The 23,082-nt window shown below is 36.0% G+C and overlaps 1 protein-coding gene across 3 annotated transcripts in view; it reads left to right on the top strand.

Annotated features, from left to right (window-relative positions):
- Positions 1–23,082, top strand: part of UHRF2 (ubiquitin like with PHD and ring finger domains 2) — a 91,474-nt gene that overhangs the window by 52,696 nt on the left and 15,696 nt on the right. For 2 of the 3 annotated variants that reach the window (XM_065861008.2, XM_065861007.2), the window contains exons 5-9: positions 6,266–6,375; positions 11,133–11,319; positions 15,216–15,339; positions 15,731–15,838; positions 19,870–19,974. In XM_065861008.2, the coding sequence (XP_065717080.1) occupies positions 6,266–6,375; positions 11,133–11,319; positions 15,216–15,339; positions 15,731–15,838; positions 19,870–19,974 (634 nt within the window). The remainder of the gene's footprint in view (positions 1–6,265; positions 6,376–11,132; positions 11,320–15,215; positions 15,340–15,730; positions 15,839–19,869; positions 19,975–23,082) is intronic. The other variant, XM_071802543.1, reaches the window with a different exon arrangement.

The raw sequence follows: 23,082 nt of genomic DNA, 5'->3' as shown, positions 1-23,082 counted from the left end.
TTTAAATATGCATGCTGTTAAATGTATTTGCTTTAATTCAAAACATTATTTTGGCTGATAGTGACTTAGATTGAATATATTGAAGTGAACGTCACAACATAGCTCTGGTTTTTGGGAGTAGATTTCTGTAGAGATTATTTGTTACAGTAACACAATTAATCTTCTAGCTGGTTGATTTTAACCTATTTGTAATTTAATATTTTTATAATAGAAGTTACTAAACCGTTGTTCATGAGCTTAGTTCAGGAACACAGCTTCTCTTGTTTCAAAAGCAAAGAGTTTAAGAAAAACAGTCCTCACTTAAAAACATATATATGTATATAGATATATAGAAAGTCAGGATACAAGTTCTTGCAGATGTTAACTGTGAAACATGAAGTGTAAAGAAACAATTAAATGTTGTTGATTCATGCAGTAGGCATAAGCTCCAGGGGTTCAACCACTTCTAAGAAGATAATATTAAAAGCTCTAACAAGCATTAAGAATGGTAATATTGAAAAGATTGTTTGCGTATTTCTGAAGAAGTTATCCAACTGTTTTTTGATGATGCAGGAGAAAATAGAGTTGCTGTCAGAAAGCTTTGCAAAAGCAGAATAGAGGCTGATTGATTGTAAACGAGGTATAAAAAAAGTAGTGCATGTTAAAATACAGAAACTGAAAGTGGTAGTGTATTTGGCCCTGGTTGGATTTTTAAATTGTTTGGAGAGTGTAGCCAACATTATATTCTGTTAGGCTTTACTCTGATTGTTGCTGTTTCTCTGCTGACCTGGACAATACCCTTTGACAGTAACCATAGAAGCTGACAAATGAGTGGTAAACATGACTAAGTGTGAGTAAAGTTTTACCCTTAGGAGGCCTGAAGATAAAGTGTCATTAGACACTTCTTAAGAATTTTTGTGAGAATGTGACTTCTGTGTGTATTTTTTGTATAGCAAATTTTGTCCTGCTTTTATTCAACATTGTATTTTGACTCAGTGTGTGTTGAAATATTTTTCTTCTACTTTGAATATGGTAAAGTGATAAAACCAGAAAGTTCCAGAGGCAGATCTGGCAATTGTAACTCAATCTCTCAGGCTATAAGAATGGATAGAGTTTTGGAATTGTGATAATTGTCATCTAGTGGCTTTTATTTTCCTGGAAGCTGGCCTTTGAAATATTCAAGATAATGCCCAGTTGTCATACCTCTAATGAGACATGATTATATATGTCTGGAGTGTTTTGCAGCCTGAAGGCTTAAAAAACCAGAAATGGGGTGTGTGTGAGGGAAGTACAGATATAAGAAGATTCAGGTGAAGGTTTCTATCTGGGTATGTCTAACCTATCTAAAAGGAAAGCTTGTATTAGGAATTCTGTTGTAGTGAAGGGTCTGGCTCTGTTTTGGCATTTAATTTCTTTAAAGGATTTAGTGTACCTACATGAGCATAAATGCAGTCTCATTTACTATGCATAGCATATAAACCAAGATATTTCTTTTTTTCTCACTTCTGGTATGCTAGGGTGAAGAAATGAAGAAAGGTCATATTTCTTGTGTATATTTGAGCAATACAGCCAAAATTTTATTAGATAACTATAATTTTAAAGACAGATCTTGTGTAGCTTGATCATTATTACAGCTATTATACGTGTAATTTGGTAGAAGAATTAGTCTTTTAAGAGCAACTAGCTGAGCAGGGATTTTTAGCTTTAGTAAGGGATACACAGCCATTTGTTGGAACATATCAGCTTTGTAAAGTTACTTGATAGTATTTGCTTGCTCCTTATGTTAAACATAGCAGAAAATAAAATGTTTTCTCTGGTTCAAATACTAAATACTTTTTAGGAAAAACAGTTTGAAAGTTACTTTCTGAGTGCTCTTATCCAAACGCAAAAATACAGAAGAGACCCAAAGAGAAGGAATTTCTACCATGGCCTAATATGTGATACAGAAGTGATTAATTCTGTCTATTTTATCAGTTCTATCTAAATATGGGAATAATATTACTTATGGCAGTAGCATTGCAGTGCTATGAGAGAAAAACATACTCTTACAAATTGTTACCTCTGCACAAATGATTTTTTTTTTTTTTTCATTTTTAGAGTTCTGTGTTTGCTAGTATTAATTAGGGGAGTTGTTTTATTTAACTATATTTTTTAAAAGTATGTTGTGTTTCGACACTTTGAGGTTGCAGTAATATACACATGATGTTTTCGTGATAAAGTTGATGAAAGCTTCTGCGTGCTTCACAAAAACTGTTTGCTGTGGTGCCTTTTGGTACACTAATACCATTGAACCAGCTTTTATAAATCTTTTCATGATATCTTTCAATGATATGATCATCAGTGTAGTTACAAGTAATTTTAATATTTTAAATTGGCACCAGTAGAATTTACTCTTAATAGATATTCTACTGAGCTCAGGTTTGGCTTGTTTCCCGAAATACAGGTAGCAGTAACACAAGCATCTGTACATTTGTGAGTACAGCTTTATGGTATTTTATCACCTTCTTTCTTGTCTATAGACTGTATGCAGAGTATTACATGTGATGAAAAGCTTTTTTCTTTTTAAACAACTGCTTTCTAAATTTCTGGAGAAAATTGAGTAAAAAAAAAGGTGAAGTTAAAGTAAAACAGCTCTAAACAATAAACCAATGTAGAGAAAGGAGGGAACATTGCAAGTTTTGCCTAGATGCACTTTTACTCTTACTAGGGATAGTGAATTTAGAGGTGAAACCATGCACTCATTGAAGATTTGCAATATGCAAAAATGGGAGAAAAATGCACTCTGTAAATATTTTGAAATTTGTCTGAAATGTACTGGAATTTGAGAATATCTCTGTATCCCATGACATTTGTAAAGCCATATTTGTAGCTGCTACACTCACTGTGACTATCAGTTTCTTGAGAAGATTTCAACTTATTTAATAAATTATGCTTCAGATTTTCTGTAGATGCACATGTAGTTGTATGCCTACTAGTATCCAACATATTCAACTTCTATCACTATTTTGACTTTTCCATATATATCTGCCTAATGTTTAAGATGTACTTGTTTGGTTTTTATCTTTTGCTTTGTAAGCATACAGATATGTAAACCAATACATGTATTTTTATATTAACACAAAATTTCATGTTACGTAGGTGAAATAAGGCATCATTCTATACTTTGGTTTTAAAATAGACTCATTAATTTCGAATTATGTTAGATAAAAGTCCTAGAAGAATCAAGCTGGATAGGCAGGCAAGTAGTGATATAGCTACAGAAGGTCCTAACATAACTAGGTTTATAGCATTAGAGAGTGTCAGGACATTTGATTTGATTTTAACTTTAAGTAGTTTAGAACTAACAAAAAGTGTAGGGGAGTTAAGAAAAGACTCTCCAAGGTTCAGAAAATAATTGGGGAAATCTTCATGATTTGAGAAGCTAAGTCTGTATTTGTTCATTTGGTTTTCCTGCCAGAGGTTACATTTACAGTTTGTCCTCTCTGTATTTGCATGTATAGTATCTTTATAACTGAATTAATGGCTAGGTATTGTAGATAATTCAAAGTGTCTTTGCATGCTACTGCAGAAGAGAGAAGCTTCCACTCGCCTTCCCTGCGGAGTTGTTCTGGTCCTCACAGTCCTAGAGACAGGTAGTTATTCCTGGGAGTGCTGTTCTATCTGTTCCAGTGAAAATTTTCTAGTTAAATAGTTAACTTTAAACCAAACCTGGAAATTTTGCCTCAAGTAGAGCTGTAGATACGGTAACAGCTGTAGGAATTCAGGTGCTGTAGCCATTCACAATCTGGAAGTATCTTCATAACCCTAGGTTGTCAGAGGAATACTTGGCCATAACAGAAGCTGTCCCAGTGTGGGTGGCTGGACCACATGGTCGCATCCAGACTGAGGTGCAGTAGATCAGACATCCTGTGTTCACTGCATTCTATAGAAATTAAAGTAAATCTGAGGGGTGTTAACCCACAATGGGCAGAACTGCTTTTAAGTAATGCCCCCTAGTGTGTAGTTGAAGATGATCTTAAATACATGATATTCTAGCAAAACAAACAGTTCTCTATTTGATGAGTGTATTTGGATTGATGTATCATTTGTATGTTCTGTTGAAACATCCCAGATCTTTGAAATTTGCTAACACTTAGTGTTTATGCATATGACCAACAATGGGGAATGTTTTCCCTCCAAAAACTGCAAGAAAGAAAAAGGGTCAAAATATATAGAGGTGCCAAAGTGAGCAGGTGTTGGTGCACTTAGAAGACAATTACAGTGAATCAAGACTCTTGGAGTCTTCTCAGCTCCATTTCTGTGGAGACAAACACTGCAGTGCTCATGGCCACCAAAAAGTATTTGGTTGCCTGTGGGTTTTTCCCTGACTTAGTCTTTTTATGCCTCAGTCAAGTCAGCATGTGGCAGAGTCCAAGAGCTGGGGTCAGCACAGGAGAAGTGGTGGGAGCAGAGTAGAAGGCAGAGGGGGAGCAGTGGATCTCAGACTGAAGGCTCATGTTTCTGGAGGTGTTCTGTTATTGCCGTTATCCTTATTTAATATGGACCTAATATCTTCTTTCCCTACCTGATTCAGACATATTCTCAGGCCTTTCCACACTGTAAATATTTGAAAGAAACATAGCATTTTAACATACTGGTGGTCTTCACCTGGAAAATATTCTCCAGTGCAGAAATATTTAATTATTATCTTCACAGGTATTAATTTTCGTTATTTCCTTGCTTCTGAAGAAACACTTGTAATGGTGCAGTGTACTTCTGCTTTGCTTAGCAGAATCCTGCACACCTTCAAATACTGAGCAGTAACCAGTACAATCGTTCGTTTTTTCATTTGTAATAAAGCATTCAAAAACTGTATAATCTTCACTGTATCCTAACTTGGACTTAGGCTGGCCGTGTGCTGCTACTTATCTATTATGTCCACCACATATGATGTCTATCTAGGAAAGAAGAAAAAATCTTTAATTTTGTGTGTTTCAGAATGCTCACTGGATATTTTAACTACAAGCATCACAGTCTTGGTAAAACGTTAAACTTTATAATCTTAATAATTCAAGCTGTGGTATTTGTGGTCTGTGTTAATTTAGTTGCATGCGTAGTTTTGGATTTCAAAATACTTTTCTAGAATCAAATCAGGGACTGCAGCAGTACAACAGAGGAAATTTCGAAGAGAAGTTCAACAAATCCAGATCTCCTTCAGATTTTCTTTTTTAATGACTCGGTCTCACCCTGCAAAAAATAAATCTCTCCAGCTAGTAAATTTCTTTCTTGTGTGAAACTGCTCCGTTCTGAAATTGGTAATTACAAATGTGATTCAGTGAACTATATTCAGTAATTAAAACCTCCAATATGTGTTATACTGAAAATCCCTACTGAGTTCTAGGTTAGGTAGTAAATTGAAAATGGGAGAACCGGCAGTTGATGAAGGCACGGTATCATCCCGAGGAGGGAGGAAAAGGGAGTGTTTGAAGCTGTTGGTATTTTTATGACCTTTTCTTCTTAGATACATTTATGTTTGAATTAGAATTTTAGCAAATAGAAAGAGACTATAATAGGAAGAGGTGAAAACCTTTACTCTACATTTAGTACTTCCTAATCCTTCTCTAGAAGGCTTTCAGCATTAATGTTGTGGACTCATGGCATATTTGTTCCTCATGACTGAGATATGGGGAATAGATTTTGCACTGAAACCTGTCATTAACAGGGCCACTCACAGTATATAATTAAATATTGCACATGTCTTTGCAGGATCAAGTTTTCAGTTTCCAAAACATTTCAGAGGTCATAGCAGGGCTTTTCAAGCTTTCTATGTGGTTTTTTTTTTTTTTTTTTTTTAAATCTAGGGGTTGCAATAGCATCTATTATTGTCTCTTGCATGTCATGTTTCTGGTTCATTTCTGACACTATACTTTTAAAATAATGTTTGATATGCTGTGTTTGAGAAGATATGTTTTTGTTTGGTCTGCCATGTTTGACCAACAAAAGATTGTGAGGTTTTAGAAGCAGAATTACAAAGTTATGGATGGCTGTCAGTAAGGACATACTCAGCTGGCAGGTTATCTGGGAGTAATGGAGTAGTCTTTTTTATGCAAGTTGTAAATATGTATTTTGGTTTTCTGATTAGTTACAATACTAGACTGAATTTTGTGTGTGAATGGAAATAAAGTATCCTATTAGTGAAGAAAAAACGTGCTAGTTACCTTTATCTCATTGTTTAGAATTCATTAAGTACAGAATCTAGGTGTCAGGAATTAAGTTGAATGTACTTTTTATTCTTTTTGTTTTTCAGAGGCCCAGAAGACACAATAAATGATTGTAAAATCCTTTTTATAGAGGAAATGTACAAGATTGAAAAGCCAGGAGCTTATCCATTGACATTTGGGGATGGAGATTTCAAAAGTATGCTTTTTTTAAATTATTTGAATAGAAGTACAAATTGAATGATGTTTCTGTAAAAAAATAAAAGGATCAACATGCAGAGGTAATAATAATTGTGTTGTGTGTTCAGGAAAGTAATAACATAGAATCAGTTTTAGGTTTCTAAAAGTATGTTTACTCTAAGGTGGCTCTATTGACATATTCATAAACGAATAACATCTTAATGCTGTCAATCATAAGTAGGGAAAAAAGGGGAACAGCTAATAATATTCTAAGTAAACTGTGCAGAATGAATTCTTAGTCTCAATTAAGTTCCTAGGCAGGTGTCCAAGTCACCAATACTGCAATTGCAATTGATATGTCATTTAAACTTCAAATAATGTAATAAATGCCAAAGACAGAATCAGTCTGGAATGATGCACTTTAGCCCTGTCATTAAGTCAGAATTTTAAACAGATAAGGAAATTTGTGCCAAAGCTGCTCGTAACATGGAAAAAAAAAAGGGATAAGTAATGTTTGGATTATTATTTGGCCCTGCATGACTTTCTAAAAATCAGCTCTGCCATACCTCGTCATCCTTCCAGCAACCCCAGGAAGGAGTTAGTAGTGGCTCATCTAAGAAGCAGTGTGACATTTTAGCCAAAGTTTAAAAATATATTAAAGTTAGGAGTGATAAGTGTTTCTGCTAGGAAACCGTCATAAATAAATGTAACACAGAAATGTAATCTTTAAAAATGTAAACCAGAAACTTAATTGATCTGTCACCTTAGCCTTATTTCTTTTTCCGGAGGCAAACTTTTTCACTACACTGCCCTTTTAATTTCTGTTCATATAGTTCTGTTTTTTCTGTAAGCTGGCTTGTTGTTCACTTATTCATGGTGCACATCCGTTGAGCTGTGTGCTGTAAGCAGTGTGCCCTTTACTGCTCTACTGTACTTACATCCCTATTTGTATTTTGTTTCTAAAAGTTTAAAATGTATATACATATATTTATAAACACAGACAGTTTGGCTTGTTTGTGTGCTATGAAAAGCTGCAGACTTTTGTTATAATAACAGCAGATGAAATTTAAATAATTAATTGGCCTTAAATACACTGTGAGATTGTTGTAAGCACAATCAGAGAACGCATTGGCTGTATTTCTGTCTATGTTACATTATTGTCCATGTCCTTTCCAAAACATAGAATACCTGCTTTGTTTCTCTGCCAGACAATTGCTTCCAATGTAGGTGACCTCTGCAGAAAAATTGGTATTCCTTGATCATGGCTATATGTTTATTAGGTTTTGTATCTGTAAATGAGATAAACTGTATGACCTGTCAGTGTATGTTTAGCAGTTACAGTTTAAAATAAGGTAGTTATTTCCAAATTAGTTAGTTGATATCTAAATTCTGCAGCCCAGGAAAAGAGCAGGAGCAATTACAAAATTATATTAGAAAATCAGTAAAGTAATAAGCAACATACTTGTAAATACATTTCTAATATTTATATGCAAAATGAAAGTAAGACCCAGCCTCAACATATGTTACTTCATCAGAATCCAGATTTGTGCTATGAACATGAGAGACATCTTCTTGCAAAAGAAGATAATATGAAATAATGTATGTGACTAATATCTACATTGTCAGTAGGGGTGAACAGACCTGTCTTTGTGTGAACAATAATGCAGATACAATCAGTGTGTTTTATTTTCAACATGGTTAAAGCAGAAATATGAACAATGATGGCTTATATTTTGTTTGTATATTGAAGAAAGTTGAAAACTACAGGTATTGTTTAACTGAACTAAAACATGTAGAGTTTTTTTGCTTTTTTTTCCTCTTAAAAAATTACTAACTTTTGACCTAGGAAAATGGTTTGTAACCAAAACTGGCAAATTTCATAGGCCTAAACAACCTGTGGTGGTAAGAGCTACAGAAAAATATGCAGTTTCTTTTTGCGTGTTATTTATTGGATGACGTAGACTACTGAGTTTCTTTAGGAAGTGCTCAGTCATCACTTCTAAAATTATTTGAAGTGGATACGAGTTATCTGGGATTTCTTCAGTCAGTCTTGACTTGAATTGATGATGGCACCGTGGACAGACTATAGTTTTGCCTTGCTGTGCTGGAAATTCCACAGATTTTTTCATCAGCATTCATAATGTTTTTCTTCTCTTGAAATGAACCCTGGGAGAGAAGTCTTAAACTAGAAGATTACTTGCATTTGGATAGTATGCAGATAAGTCTAGACTTTGGTAGAAGCCCTATACTGAGAGATTTTGGCTTTCTTTTTAAGTGTGTCTGACCTTTGTCTTTGAGGCTTTGTTAAATAACCACTGCTGGTGGCCTTACACATTTGCTTCTCATGTTCTGCAGTCAGAATATCTTGCTAGAACTTCTGTCCGTAGATGGTGATTTTCCATCATCTGTGGTTCTGCTTTTATGTTCTTCAGCTTTTATGTTTTCTCTTAAAAAATTATTAAACTGCTGTGTTCTAGCATTTCTTATGATAGAATGGTTTGAATTTGAAGGGACCTTTACAGATCATGTCATCCTACCCCCTGCCGTGGGCAGGAGCATCTCTTGGTAGATCAGGTGGTCAAAACCACATCCAACCTGACTTTGTATGCCCTGTTAAAAAGTCTGTCCCCATCTTTCTTATAGTCCCCCTTTAAGTACTGAAAGGCCACAGTAAGGTGTCCATGGAGCCTTCTTCAGGCTGACCAACCCCAACTCTTAGGCTTTCCTCATAGCAGAGGTGTTCCAGCCCTCTGATCATTTTCATTGCCCTCCTCTGGGCGCTCTCCAACAGCTCCATGTCTTTCTTGTAGTGAGGACTCCAGACCTGGACACAGGATTCCAGGTGGGGACTCATCATAGCAGAGTGGAGGGACCGAATCACCTCCTTTGACCTGCTGGCCACACTTATTTTTATGCAGTCCAGGATACAGTTGGCTTTCTGGGCTGCCAGTGACATTGCTGAGTTTTATCCGATTTTTTAACCACCAATGTCCCTACGTCTTTCTTTGCAGGGCTACTCTCAATTCCTTCATCCCCCAGCCTGTATGATATTGGGGGTCCTGTGCAGGACCTTGCACTTAGCCTTGTTGAACGTCATGAGGATCACATGGGCCCACTTCTCAATCCTGCCCCAGTCCCTCTGGATGGCATCCCTTTCCACTGGTGTTATCAACTGTACCACTCAGCTTTGTCATCCAGAAACTTGCTGAGTGTGCACTCAATCCCACTATCTATGTTGCTGATGAAAGTATTAAATAGTATTTGTCCCAGTATGGACCCTTGAGAGACACCACTCCTTAATGGTTTGACTTGGTCATTGAACCATTGGATGCGGACCATCTGCCCTTTGGATGCTGCCTTCCAACAAATTCCTTATCCATCTAATAGTTCATCCATCAAACCTGTATCTCTCCAGCTTAGCAGTAAGAATGTCATGAAGGACCAAATCAACGGTTTTACTCAAGTCCAGGAAAATGATGTCTGTAGTTCTTCCCTTGTCCACTGATGCAGTTACTCCATTGTAGAGGGCCATTAGATTAGTCAGGCATGATTTGCCTGTGGTGAAGCCATGTTAACTGTCTTTAATCACCTCCCTGTCTTCCATATGCTTTGACATGTCCTCCAGGAGTCTCTGTTCTGTGATCTCACTGGGCACTGAACTGATCCTGACTCGTCAGTAATTCCCAGGGTCCTACTTTTACCATTTTTAAAAAGGGTGCAATATTCCTTTTTCTCCGGTCACTGGGGTCTTTCCATGACTGCCATGACTTTTCAGACATAGGAGAGTAGCTTAGTAACTACGTCAGCCAATTCCCTCAGAACCCTGGCATATATCTCATTGTGTCCCATGGACTTTTGTAAGTTAAGTTTCCTCAAGTGTTTTTGAATTTGACCTTCAACAATGACAGGGACTTCATTCTGCCAGTGTCTGCCTTGAAGTTCAAGAACTTCAAGAGATGTGGGAAGATAACCAGTGTGTGAATAGCAATGAAAACTGAGGCAAAAAAAGTTGTTGAGTTCCTCAGTCATTTCCATGTTGCTTGTCATTAGTTTTCTCTCATTTATCAGGGGGAGAGTCCATTTTCTTTAATCTTCCTTTTCTGACCAACATGCATGTAGAAGCCATTCCTATTTTTCTGTGCATCCCTTGATAAATCCAGCCCCAACTGTGCCTTAGCTTTCCTGATCCCAAATTTCAAATGAGTTGAAACATAAAGTCAGTGTTTCATTGTGTGAAAATTAAACTGCTGATGTGAAACAGCTGGTGATTTGGGGTGGTCTGTGGTCTCAGACTACTAATTCTTCTATCCAACTGTAAATTTAATTTAAGGGGAAAAGAGCTGTTCCAAATCATAGTTCATCTTCATTTGACTGTTACTAGTTATCTAGCAGGAATTTCTTCATGGCTGTGTTTAAGAAGACTTCAACTAGAGATTGTGCAAGGCATGGAGATTCTGCAGGTGGCATGTTTGGGACAGGAGGGGATAAATGAAGAGAAGCTGCTGATTAGTAATTTTCTTTACTGTTTATTTATATAGCAGAAAGAATCCTGTTAGCCTAGATAGCCAAGTTCCTCATTGTAAAAAAAACCCAAAAAAACAACAAAAAAAAAAAACCAAGAAACAAACAAACTCAAGCAAACAGCAACAACAAAACCCAAAACTAAGACATTTTCAAGAGGGCGGTGTTCATGTGCAGAAATAACTTTTTCCTGTAGATACCATAGTGCACTTTTCTGAAATACGTTGCATTTGACTTTTTCTTTATTTTTGACAGGAAAAAGTGGCCCTGAATGCAAGCACTGTAGGGCTGATCCAGATAAAGAGTGCCGGTTTTGTTCCTGTTATTTGTGTGGTGGAAAACAGGATGCTCACATGCAACTCCTGTGTGATGAATGTAATATGGCTTATCATATATACTGCCTGAACCCCCCCTTAAGCAAGATACCAGAAGATGAGGACTGGTAAATATACAGGGATGATTTACTTATCTATATTGCCATTCTATACAAGGTATCTCTTTGTTATCTGCACCTTGTGAGAGACAATACTGAGGATTTTTTTAAAACTTCTGCTGTGTTTTTCATCCATCTACTTAATATAAACCTTATGTTTTCTGTCAAGGTAATTCTTTTAAATCATTCATGCAGGATTAGTAGTAAGCTTTAATGACCATTATGGAGTTAAAAAGCCAGGATGTTCATTTTATTCATTGTGATCGTTATGATCTTCTGTGACATTATCTGATTTGATTGTGTTTATGCACAGTGGTTGCTCCCCTTTTCATGTTGTTCAAGCTTCACTGCTTGAACAATTCTCTTACCTTTACCCTTGTCTTTCCCTTCAGCCTCTGTCCTTGTTGCTGCTTTTGTACCCTTCTTGTATCTTCATGTTGTCCCTACTCCATTCATTTCTCCTGCTGTGGAAGGGCCACCACCTTGCTACTCTTCATTTCTACTGTCCCTGGTTCTGCCAGTGGGAAAAACAAGCTAGCTGGCATTGTTAAATCAAGATAATTGTATTTTGAAGTAAATTTGCACGGACCCATTAGCAGCCCATTAAGTTGTCTTGGGCTCTGTACCATTTTTCATCTTTATTATCTATCTAAAATTTACACCGTTTGTATTTATCACCTGCCTGTGCTTTACATGTGATGCTAATCCTTTATAAATTAGTAATAAATAGAACTTTATTCTAATGAAGTTTTCCATTACATTGACATTGATACATGTCTGAGATGTCTTATGGATAAATTTTATGGACTTTGTGATTCAAATCTGTGGAACTGTATACTTCAAATGAAAAGTGCTTTAGAAATTCTAACTTTCTCTGGAAATAAATAACTCAGTCTCCTGTTCTATAGTGGATCCCATAGTAGGTTTATTTGTCAGTGCTTAATGATCTGCATGTTTTCTAGGGCATTTTGTTTTTTTCTGAATTCTCTATTTATGCCAGTGTGGATTTAGCGATTGAGGCCATTAACATTGATAGGTGTTTCTCAGTCCGTACTTTGGGCCACAGGGGTATAATGTTGTTGGAAGCTGATTTTTTTCCCATGACATTTTTGCATGGCGAAGAGGTGTATTCACTGTTTTTGGAGGAGCTGCTGGCTTGAAATGCTATCTAAAACCTATTTTCACTGCCTACTAGAAGTATGTATTAGTCATTGGAACTAAATATGAGATTTATTTGAATATTGTCTATGTTCCTTCCATTTCTTGTATACGGAGAATGATTACAGGGTTTATTCAGCAGTGTTTATTACACAGCATGTTAGTCTGAACTATCCCCAAATTTTGTACTGTGGAGGTAGACTGGTCTTCTGTGTGTGACATTATCTCATCTCCCACTAATTGTCAACATAAGTTAGTTGATGTCATGTGTTGGAAACCATTCTCAGCATACAAGTGGTTTATTACTGACTGCAGTCCATAAGCAGCATTCTTACCTGTTTGCACTTGGCCTTTTTTATATAGCAGCTGAGAAGTTATTTTTTCACTTCATTCAGAATATTCAATGAGACCATCTGTCTGGAATTAGACATCTGTTCAGTCCCTCCATCCTTCAGTTGGCTCTTACTCTCAGAACTAGCAACAGTAAAGTCCCCTCTGTTTTCCAGTACTAGGTACAGCAAAGTTTCTGATAAATAACATATATATGCCTTAAGTCAGTGACTCCCTCCCACAAAACCCCCAAATCCTGTGTTCTACGCTGAAAACAATTTATTCTCCCTTGTTTTTCTACACCCTCAAATACACAGGTTTGATAGCCATGTCAGGATACTGATATTGAAATTCATCATCCTCAGTATCTCCTTGATTTAGCTAGTGTGCTAAGATGATTTGGGCCTGCTGGGTGCTTCAGATAGTTTTTCAGATAAGCTATTAGTGTTCTGGTCTTCACTGGCATCCATTCTTTTCAAAAGCTTCCTGTGAAACATTATTTTGAGTTACCCTACTTCTGTTTCAGAGCACTACAGACGAAGTTTGAAGAATAGAAACTTTTTGAAAGTCTTCCAACTTAGATCACCCTACCTTCTTCCAATAATATCACTGTAACTGCACTGCACAGGTGCCCAGGACTGTTTTCCTCCCTATAGAAGATTAAGTCCTCTCTAGACAACCGCACAAGAATTAAACTGACTGACAATATGGTCTTTAGAGTCCCTCAGGTCATATGTTAAGTGCACTTTTAGACCCTTCTGCTTATATTTCTGGCCAAAAAACTTAGGAATTTCTACAAGCATTAGAAGTTTAATTCATATAGAATCTTGAAAAATAGATGTCTAACTTTTTAACTTATTTTGTTTACTGTGTAACAATATGAGCCGTAAGATTTATTCATATAAGTAGATAGCTGCATCTATCTATGGAGTCACGGGGTGGGAGAGGTACTGTTATGGAGCTGGCTTGTGACAGTTAATTTTGGGATAGTTAGTGATGCCAGTCCTGTGCAGTCTTAATGCTTGGTTGTACGTGGAAGGAGTGCAGTTGCACGAGGCAACGCAGTGTCTTCTACCAAAATGGAGGTCTATGTTCTCAATTTTTTTTTTGCATATAAGCCAAGAGTCATGGCTGTCTGATCCTTAAGTTCTTGACATACTTGTTTGGCTTAGAAGTGGAAGAATTTCCATGTAGTATTTTTATCATCTAAAATTTGGCAAGCTCTCTGCAGCCGTTAAGCCAGCAGTTTGGAAAAGGATGATAAGTTTCTCTTGTGAAGATGAAGTCACTCTATATGCCAAACAGTAGTTAATATTCCATACAAAACTCAGTTGAAAAAATAAGGCAATATGGTTATCTTATGAAAAAGCAGGGAATGCTGTAGTTACTTCACCTTGTCATTTTGCATTATGTCCTACTCCTTCTTTTAATTGGTCATGATATACTCTCATTTTCAAACAACTGTAATATCATTCCACATCTTAGTATTAGGCAATTTCAGCATCTTACATAATTTTTAACTTCTTTGTATCTGCATTGCTTCATTGTCTTAATGGTTCAACACCTTTATTGACATAGTGAAATTTGTTCCTGTGGACATTAATCATTAATTCTTCTATTTGTATCCACATACAAAGTTAATTAATTAATCTAAACCAGTAGTAGTAATATAGTGGTAGTTAGTGTAGCTTAGGCTTCCTCCACCAGTGGCATATGGGCCAAACCTAACCCACAGGTGCCAAAAACATGAACAGTTGCTTTTGCATTGGAATTCCTGGAATAAAAATTTTATTAGAAGAAGGACCAGCATACTCCATTTCTCTTTCTGCTGTAGTCACTGTGTACTAGTATCTCCCACTTTCTTACCAGAATGGCTTTGTGTTAGCTGGAGTGAGTCTCAGCACGATATTCCAAGTGGCTTCGGAAGAGTGAGTGTGTGTATGTGTGTGTCTGCACAGATTACGTGATACCTTGGCTCTGTTTGACACTCAGCTGTCTACAGTTAAATTCATTGCACTAGAAGCAAAAAGTAAGGGTAGAGTGGGCAGGACATAGAAACAAACCATGAGTACTGGTAGGTAATCTCAGCGATCTTCTCCTTTACATGATCTAAATGAAAGAGAGAATACAGGAGACATGGGGACCTCTCACTTACCATGTGAGAAAGAATAGTTAAATGTTTTGCCTCCAGCACTCTACCTTCAAAAATATTGAAATGCCCTTTTTTAAAGTATTTGTCAGTATTTGTTATGTTGGATTCATTTTTTCAAGCCATAGCCTTCAGCTGCTTAAGACTGGTATATGTTTGCTAGCTTGAAGTACTCAGTCAAGTTAAACAAATTGACACTATTTTGGCTACAAGAAATGTATTGCCATTATTATGAAGTAATTGAGAATTTACTAAAACCTTTTTTTAGGTATTGTCCTTCCTGCAAAAATGATTCTAATGAAGTTGTAAAGGCTGGAGAAAAGCTCAAACAGAGTAAAAAGAAAGCAAAGATGCCATCTGCCAGTACTGAAAGCCAGAGAGACTGGGGCAAGGTAGAGTGTATTTTAGAAATAGCTGTTACTCTGATTGTTCATGTATGTGCTACATCTATAATTCCAGTTATCTATGCACTGCACAGAATTCAGTACTGGGCTGCACAGACCATAAGACAATGTTTAATCCTGCCCACTATCTACTGGCAGTTAAAGCAGTGGAAGAATTATTAAAGTGACTAGAGGTAAAAACAAACAAAAAAACCCAAACCCCAATCCCTCCTCTAAAACAATATACACATATTACTTAGTTAACATTCCTCTTAACAATTTTTAACATATTTTAAAACATGTATTTGTTATAATGATCGGATTTCTTGATATCTGCATTAAATTTGAAAATAGTCTTCAATATTATGATATTAATTCGTTTTATCTGATGCATTTTTAGGGTATGGCCTGTGTTGGTCGCACTAAGGAATGCACTATTGTTCCTTCAAATCATTATGGACCTATACCTGGTGTTCCTGTTGGGACAACCTGGAAATTCAGAGTTCAGGTATGTTGTTTCAGTATCAGTTGTAGTTGAAATAACTAAGAATAATAATGAATGAGTTGGGCACTAAAATGAATTTACATTGACAATGGCCATTTTTGCTAGGACTAAATAGAGCAAATACATTATGATTCTAATATTGGAAGTGATGTCAATAGTAGTGAAAGTTGAAGTATACTGATTTTACAATACAACTTAGTAAGAAGTCTGTTGTCTTTAGGATAAACAAGTTTCACATGTTAAAATTGTAAGTGAGTTACTTAGTGAATAGACTCAAGTATTTCTGAAGTGTACTTCACATGAACTGATTATCCGACTTTGGAAATGTAGACTGCAGATTCTGAAAACGTCAGATGATGTAAATTGGTTAGGCTGATGAGCAGCTCAAACCACTGTAAGCCTGTAGTACTACTGAAATCAGCCATTGATCCAGCCTTTGCTGATTCTTGCGCCGTCTCATTTTCTGTTGCAAATATTTCTTTGGCTCTATGGTAAATTAGATTGCTTAAAAAACTGGCAGAAAAATAATCCCATCTGGGGTAGGAGGGGAGTTAATTTTCCCAGTCCATTTCTCATTTTGATTATATAAGCACAGATGGGCAAGAAAAAACAAAGCAGGGAGAATGGGCCAGCTTCATTTTGTGCCAGTACTGATTTTTTGTGATTTCAAAGTGTCCAGCAAACTTACTTCCTTTCCCCTCAGACTTATCTGATGGCACTGGTTTGTTTGTGTTTGTGTTGGTTTTTTGGTTTTGTTAGTTTGTGTTTTTTTCTTGTTTTGGTGGTTTTTTTTGTTTTTTTTTTTTTTAATTGTTGTTTTTAGCTGAGGAAATGCATACTTCTTTGTTTTCAAAACCAGTTAATACTTTGTCCCTTGCATGTGTAAAGGATTTTAATTGAATGTTCTCCATCTGGGCTGGGCTAGATGATCTCCAGAGGTCCCTTCCAACCCTAACTATTCTATGATACTGTGATAAGGCAGAAGAATGGAAACAGGGCTTTTAAAACTCCTTGAAGAGGGGCAAGTCACAAATCAAAAGCCTCTTCTGATTTGTTTTCTGTACTTCTCATTACCTCATTTCTCATGAGAAGAAAACAGGTGTTTTATTATTCAATTGGTGGAAGAGAACACTTAGCAGTCAATTTTCATCTAATGGTAGTGTCTTCCAGTACTGTGTGAAGAATTCTGAATTTGGAAGGCCATGCAAATTTTAAGGCTGATATGGTTAGCAGTAGATATTTTCTCCTTAACAACAGTTTTCAGTTTCTTTCCCTGGTAGAAATCACAATGAAGCAGTTGAAACCTTAACTAGTTCTTTCAATCCTTTCTTACCTTGGTGTCCATTGTCAACACTATCATCAATACAAGCCTTAGATTAAACAAATTCAATTTGTAATGTAAAAATTATGCTGATCATCATACCAGTGATTTTGTAGAAAATTACTTGCCTAAAAGGATATTTTGTTGACTTCTCCTGTCTTTGAAGATTTTTTTTTGGTGGAAGGAATTAAAATAAATAGTTATGTTTTTCTTGCTTTCCAGATTAGGTCTCACAGTAAGAGATGTTTCTAAAATCACTTATGCAAACTCAAAATCTCAGTCTCATCTTTTATTTTCACTGCTTCAACAGTAACTGTAATTATTAGTTCACCTTTTTGTTAGGAATTCCATTGGTAGCACAAAAGCTAATAGTTTTCAGATCTTTGTATTGCTGGTAGGAAAAGGGAATAGAATTAGAGTGTTGCTTTTGTCAGAAAATTAAGCAGAGAATGCTAATTTTTATATATTTATGTGTAGACTAGACATCAAAAGGAAGTTACCGTTTCTGCATCATTATTTAATTTTGTGTACAAATGAAATACTTTGTCCTTTTTTATTGTTAGGATTGAAATGTTATCTACATAGAAATTTAAATTTCATTTTTGTTTGCCATATGACTGGTCTTTTGTCAGAGAAATCAGTTTGTCTCAGCAAATCTATGACAATTTAGAGACTAGTTTATTTCTGATTTGTGTAGTTTTTTATAACACAAACTCTCTTTTCTCTAGAAGGAAATTAGCTAAGTATTGCTTCTGGAGAGAGCATCTGAAGAACATCTTTAGCATGAATTACTTACCAGGGTTCATCTTTGGGGTGAATCACCAACAGAAACCTAAATATAATTGATAAAATCTGGAAATGAAAGAAAGGAGGGAAGAATGAATGAAAGGTTGTTTGATACAGCAGGAAAGAGGAGTTCAATAGTGGGGCCTTTTTATTCAGCATACTCATAAATGATCTGGGAAAACAGACAAATAGCTGATAAAGTTAGGTGAGAGTGCTAAGTTATTGTGGATAGTAAACATGGGGTGGGCAACAGTTCTAACTCTCTAATTTGTATTGGGCTTTCATCTACTTATGCGTCTTGTTATTATTTAGGAAAGAGATCTTCTAATAGCTGATTTTGAAATTATGTCATTTTAGTAACCAATAGTGATCAAAAAATAAAGAGTTAAATTATTGTGAATGGAAGGGTCAGGAAAATTAAATATGTTACTATGAACAACAACCAGAATGACTAAAGGAATGGAATGGTTTCCATTCAACTGTGAGACTTTTCATTCTGGAAGAAAGTTGAAAACATTGCAGTGTAGATGGCTGTAATATGATGTACAGTATGAAAAAAGTTATCAGGAAGTGATATACTTACTTCCGTAATGCCAAAAGGGATCATCAGAAATAAAAAGGTCAGCTGCCCACTTAAAAATGAACGAAAGTAGTGCTAGTACATACGACAAGTGGTACTACTGTGAACTTTTTTCTCCTTTGGATACCACGGATCCAAAAGCTTCGAGTAGTTTAGGAACTCTGAGCCTCAAACAGCTGGATGCTGAAAAATAGTGCCAGGGAATACCATGTCCTTGCATGGTTTGCATACTGTGCACAGCTGTTTATCATTAGAGACAGCGTTTTGGGGCAGCTGGACCTTTGATCTGATGTATTTTGAAAGTAAAAGACTATAGCACAAGTACATATACTTTGGTGGAAGTTGCTTGAAAGTGTAGGTTGGGAAAAGGAGTGGGAGAGGCAGAACGGGAAAAACTGTCAAAGGTCTGAAGGAAGATATGAAGGGAGGAAGAAGGATCCTAAGTGCTTTGCTGCTTGGGAACCTTCATTCTATCAACTGTATTTTTAGCATCTCATATTGAGAAAATATGTAATTTAACATATTTTTTACTCATAAAGTTGCGGTGTAGTGTGGTGTAGTTTGGTTTTTGGTTGGGGTTTTTTTTGTGGTTTTTGGGTTCTTTTGGTGGTTTGGGGGTGTATGTGTTTGTTTCATTTTTTCTCATAGTTTGAAACAAGGAACATAGAAATGGTTGTTAAATAAATTTTGTGTGAGTGATGTTCCAGCAGACTTCAGTGGTGTTACCAGCTTATGGTGCAGCTGCAGCTCTCAGGTGGTCTGGATGCAGCTTGGTTGCACATTCATTGCAAAGGAGTTACCCTGGTTGCAGAACCAGCTTATGATCCATATGCTGTTGCAATGGCTTCTTCTGTTTCCTTAGGTGGTCTTTTAATATTCCTCTGAGTTGGTCACATTTACAGTATGTTACCTTAATAGTACCTGTCATCATGATCTTTTTACAAGGGTAACTGTGATCTTCCTTTGTTAAGAACTGTGAAATATTACCAAACTGGCAGATCTCCATCTGCTTTGGATTGTTCTAAATGACTGTGAGAGTGGAGTATAGCAGTGAGTACAGTCTTCAATACTTATTGTCGAGATTTTTCCCAAAGAAGAAAGTACACCTTTACATCTTCCAGTGTTACTACTGTCCTACATCAACCTTTCATTTTCAGGGTGTCCTTACTTTTGGCTTTTCTTCCTTAAAAACAAGTTGCATTCTCACCTTTAATGACAGTTGTACATTAACTATTTACACACACACGCTTATACAATATTTTAAGCAGGAAGTTGATTGTTAAAAGTTATTGTAATGGCTGGTTTAAAAAAAAAAAATGCTAGAAAGTGGCTTTTTTCTGTTGCCAGGTGAGCGAAGCAGGTGTTCACAGACCACATGTGGGTGGAATCCATGGACGCAGTAATGATGGAGCTTATTCACTTGTATTAGCTGGAGGATTTGAAGATGAAGTGGTACGTCATTTATGCAAGAAATGGTTTTGCTGTTCTGATCTATCAATGTTTGTAAAGATAAGAGTTGTGTTTGTTGTTGATCCTAAAATTCATGCATACACAAATGTGATTGTGAAAAAAAAATACCACTGCTGGTAACAAACTGAATAATTTTTAGTGTTTTGGGGAGAAATAGGTAAGCAAATCTTTCTTAAAGAATGCTTATGCTTGTACTTATGCTCAAGAAAAATATGTCAATTACAGCTGACTTTTACATTGCTTAGGGTAGTTAAATTTCAGCATGCTTTTGGAGTCTGAATTTATTATTATTTAAAATCTGATGTAATTATATGCAAATAGTATGCTTTATGCTCTGCTTTGGTGATGATTTTTATTGCTTTCAAGACAGATAGATGCCTCTTTGGATTTCTTGTGTTTCTAACTATGTGATACATTTATTTTAATGAAGAAAGAATAAAAGGTACATGTTACTTGATTCACTGAAGTTTTGAAGGTTCTTGACTCCTACTTATGAGCACTTTCAGGATTTTTTAGGAAAGTCTATGCATCTTGTATTATGATCCCCAAAGGTGCTGGAAAAAAAATCTGCTTTGATGTTTATGTCTGAGTAGAGCAATGAAAGCAGTTATGCTGCTAAACAAAACAGTAATGGTGTCTGACTTTCATCTCATGATGTTGAACAACACTTATTTGTGAATAGATTACTGTTCTCTGCAATTAAATGATGTTTACACAGCGTACATCCCTTCCTGCAGTTCTGTTCCATCAGGTGGGATTTTGAATCGTGCATCAGGTGAAGAATAAAGCAGTAAGCTATCTGGGTTTTTTTAAAATATAGATAGGTGTTAATCACAAGGAAAAAGGCAGTAGAGAAGGAAATAAGCATCTGAAATAGCTTCAGAATGTAATGTACTCTTTGCCAACAGCACCTACCAACTGCTGCTGCTGCAGAGTCTTGCTGCTGAAGGAGTCTGTGTCTCTTTTTGAACAAGTCACACGAGGAGGTACTTGGTGTTGGGATACATTGCTGCATCCTTAGGGTCAACTCCAACCCAAGCTCTGGGACCCTTAGCCAGTGATCTTAAGAACACTGTTGCTCAGTAGTTGCACCTGCTATGTTGGGGTGCTGCAGACTCCTTTTTTAGATTTTGGTGGTGATACTGATGTCCCCTTATTTCTGCTGCTGGAAGTATTAAATTCAAAATATTTAATAAACTTAATTAGATCCCTTGCATGTCTTTTTCAGTTCACCTAAGTGATGTTGTGATCCTGTGTTTTTTGTGGACACCGGAATACTGTCATAGTCTAGATGGCATATATAATTTTGAGGAGGCACAGCTGGGGAGAAATATTGCAGAAGATACCGTAAAAGACTGTATGAATGTCAGCTTTCTTGTGATTCTCTAAACTAAGAACACAGGGAGATTTTTTTTTAGGTGCATTTTTGGAATTAGATTTTTTTTTTCTTATACCAAATTTTATTTCCCATTTTATTTCAATTTTCTCTGTTTTTGGAAAAGGTTGAAATTAAACTCCTATAAGAATATCCACAGAGAAATCAAATTCTGTCCTTAAAAGTGTCCTAAGTGCAGTATCTTATTACACAAATGAAACTTTTAAATAAAACTCTGCTCACATCTAGTCACTTTTTAATATGAGAACACAACAAGAAAGGTGACTCTTAATTGAATTTCAGTGGTATGACTTGGGTACTTGTGTGCCAATTTTTACAAAATTGAGAAATAAATATATTTGGAAGACTCTCTTACTGTACATTTATAAGCTTTATTCACTATTTATGCACACTACTGACATGTGTCACCTTAATGCTCTTCTTGTGGCTTTAAATTACCAGTTCACTATTGGGGTAAAATAATTGCAAAAATATATTGTAGGAAGTAGAATTCACTGTTTAGCTTTCAGATCATGCCATTTTTCTGCTGTGCCTTTGGAAACTTAAGAGTCCTGCAGACCCCAGCTTGTCTGGAACTGTGCTCAAGTTGAGATGCTTGGGATGCATTGGAGTGCTCTGTAATTACAAGTTCCGTTAGTAAAGGATCTGCTCTCAAGATTGAGAAGGGATACAGTCATAGTTTACAAAATGAGCATTGAGTGAAATTGTTTTGCACATGAAGCCTGACCTCATCCTTAATTACATGCATATAAAATGTTGGCACATAATTCTCTCTCTCGAATTTTAGTGGCAAGTTACATAGCTTATGCATTTAAGACACAGTATTACAATAGTTAGCTTTATAGTTAGCTTTATAGTCTTGAATGAATTAATATTGCTGATCTCTTGGTCTTGTTCTTGACAGTCACCATAACAGGAACATTAGCTCAAAAAACTTTTAGGAATTTAAAATCTAATAATTATTTCAGAATACACTTAATATTTAAAAACTAGATATTGGACTTTAACAAGGATTAGGCAATCACAGTGTTCATGATAAAAGTATTTTGACTTGTCTATTAATCAAATCAAGTAGCTGAAGAAATTTCACTCTTGTTTTTGAAAAATTGCCCTCTCTTTTGTGTTGTTGTTTTTATGTATCAGGGTTAGAACTGCTCTTTATTTTCAAAATGTCAAGATCCATGTTTCTGCTAGGTTGAGGTAGCGCAGAAAAGACTGTAAATTAATTGTATGGTGTACTTAGTTTAATCTGAAGACATATTGTTTCTTCTTCAAGTGCTTTTGCATGGATGATCATACTGGAAATTTCTGAACTGAGATTCAGAATCTCTTGGAGAATAGTATCTGCTGTGACTGCTCACATTCTCTTATAAAAGACTCTGAAAGCAGAAGAGAATAGCATCTGTAAAGACTCAAAAGGGACCCCAGGCAAATATACTTGTTGCTTAGGTTTGTTGATTATTTTATATCAAACCCATTCAGTGCCTGGAACATAGCATTCACAAACCACATCATGAAATGACTTGCTGTCCATTTTAAATGTTCTGTGTCCGCTTTAATCTTGTGTTTGGGTAATGAGTTCCAAGGTGTCAGTACAAATGTTGTTTGAAACAGTCAAATTGCAACGAAGTAGTAATTATAATAGCTCACTAGATTTGCCTGAGCCCTGTGATGAGGATATAGCATTTCAGAAT

This window comes from Patagioenas fasciata, chromosome Z, assembly GCF_037038585.1.
Source record: "Patagioenas fasciata isolate bPatFas1 chromosome Z, bPatFas1.hap1, whole genome shotgun sequence".
NCBI lineage: Eukaryota > Metazoa > Chordata > Aves > Columbiformes > Columbidae > Patagioenas > Patagioenas fasciata.
This window is presented reverse-complemented; position numbering and strand designations above follow the sequence as displayed.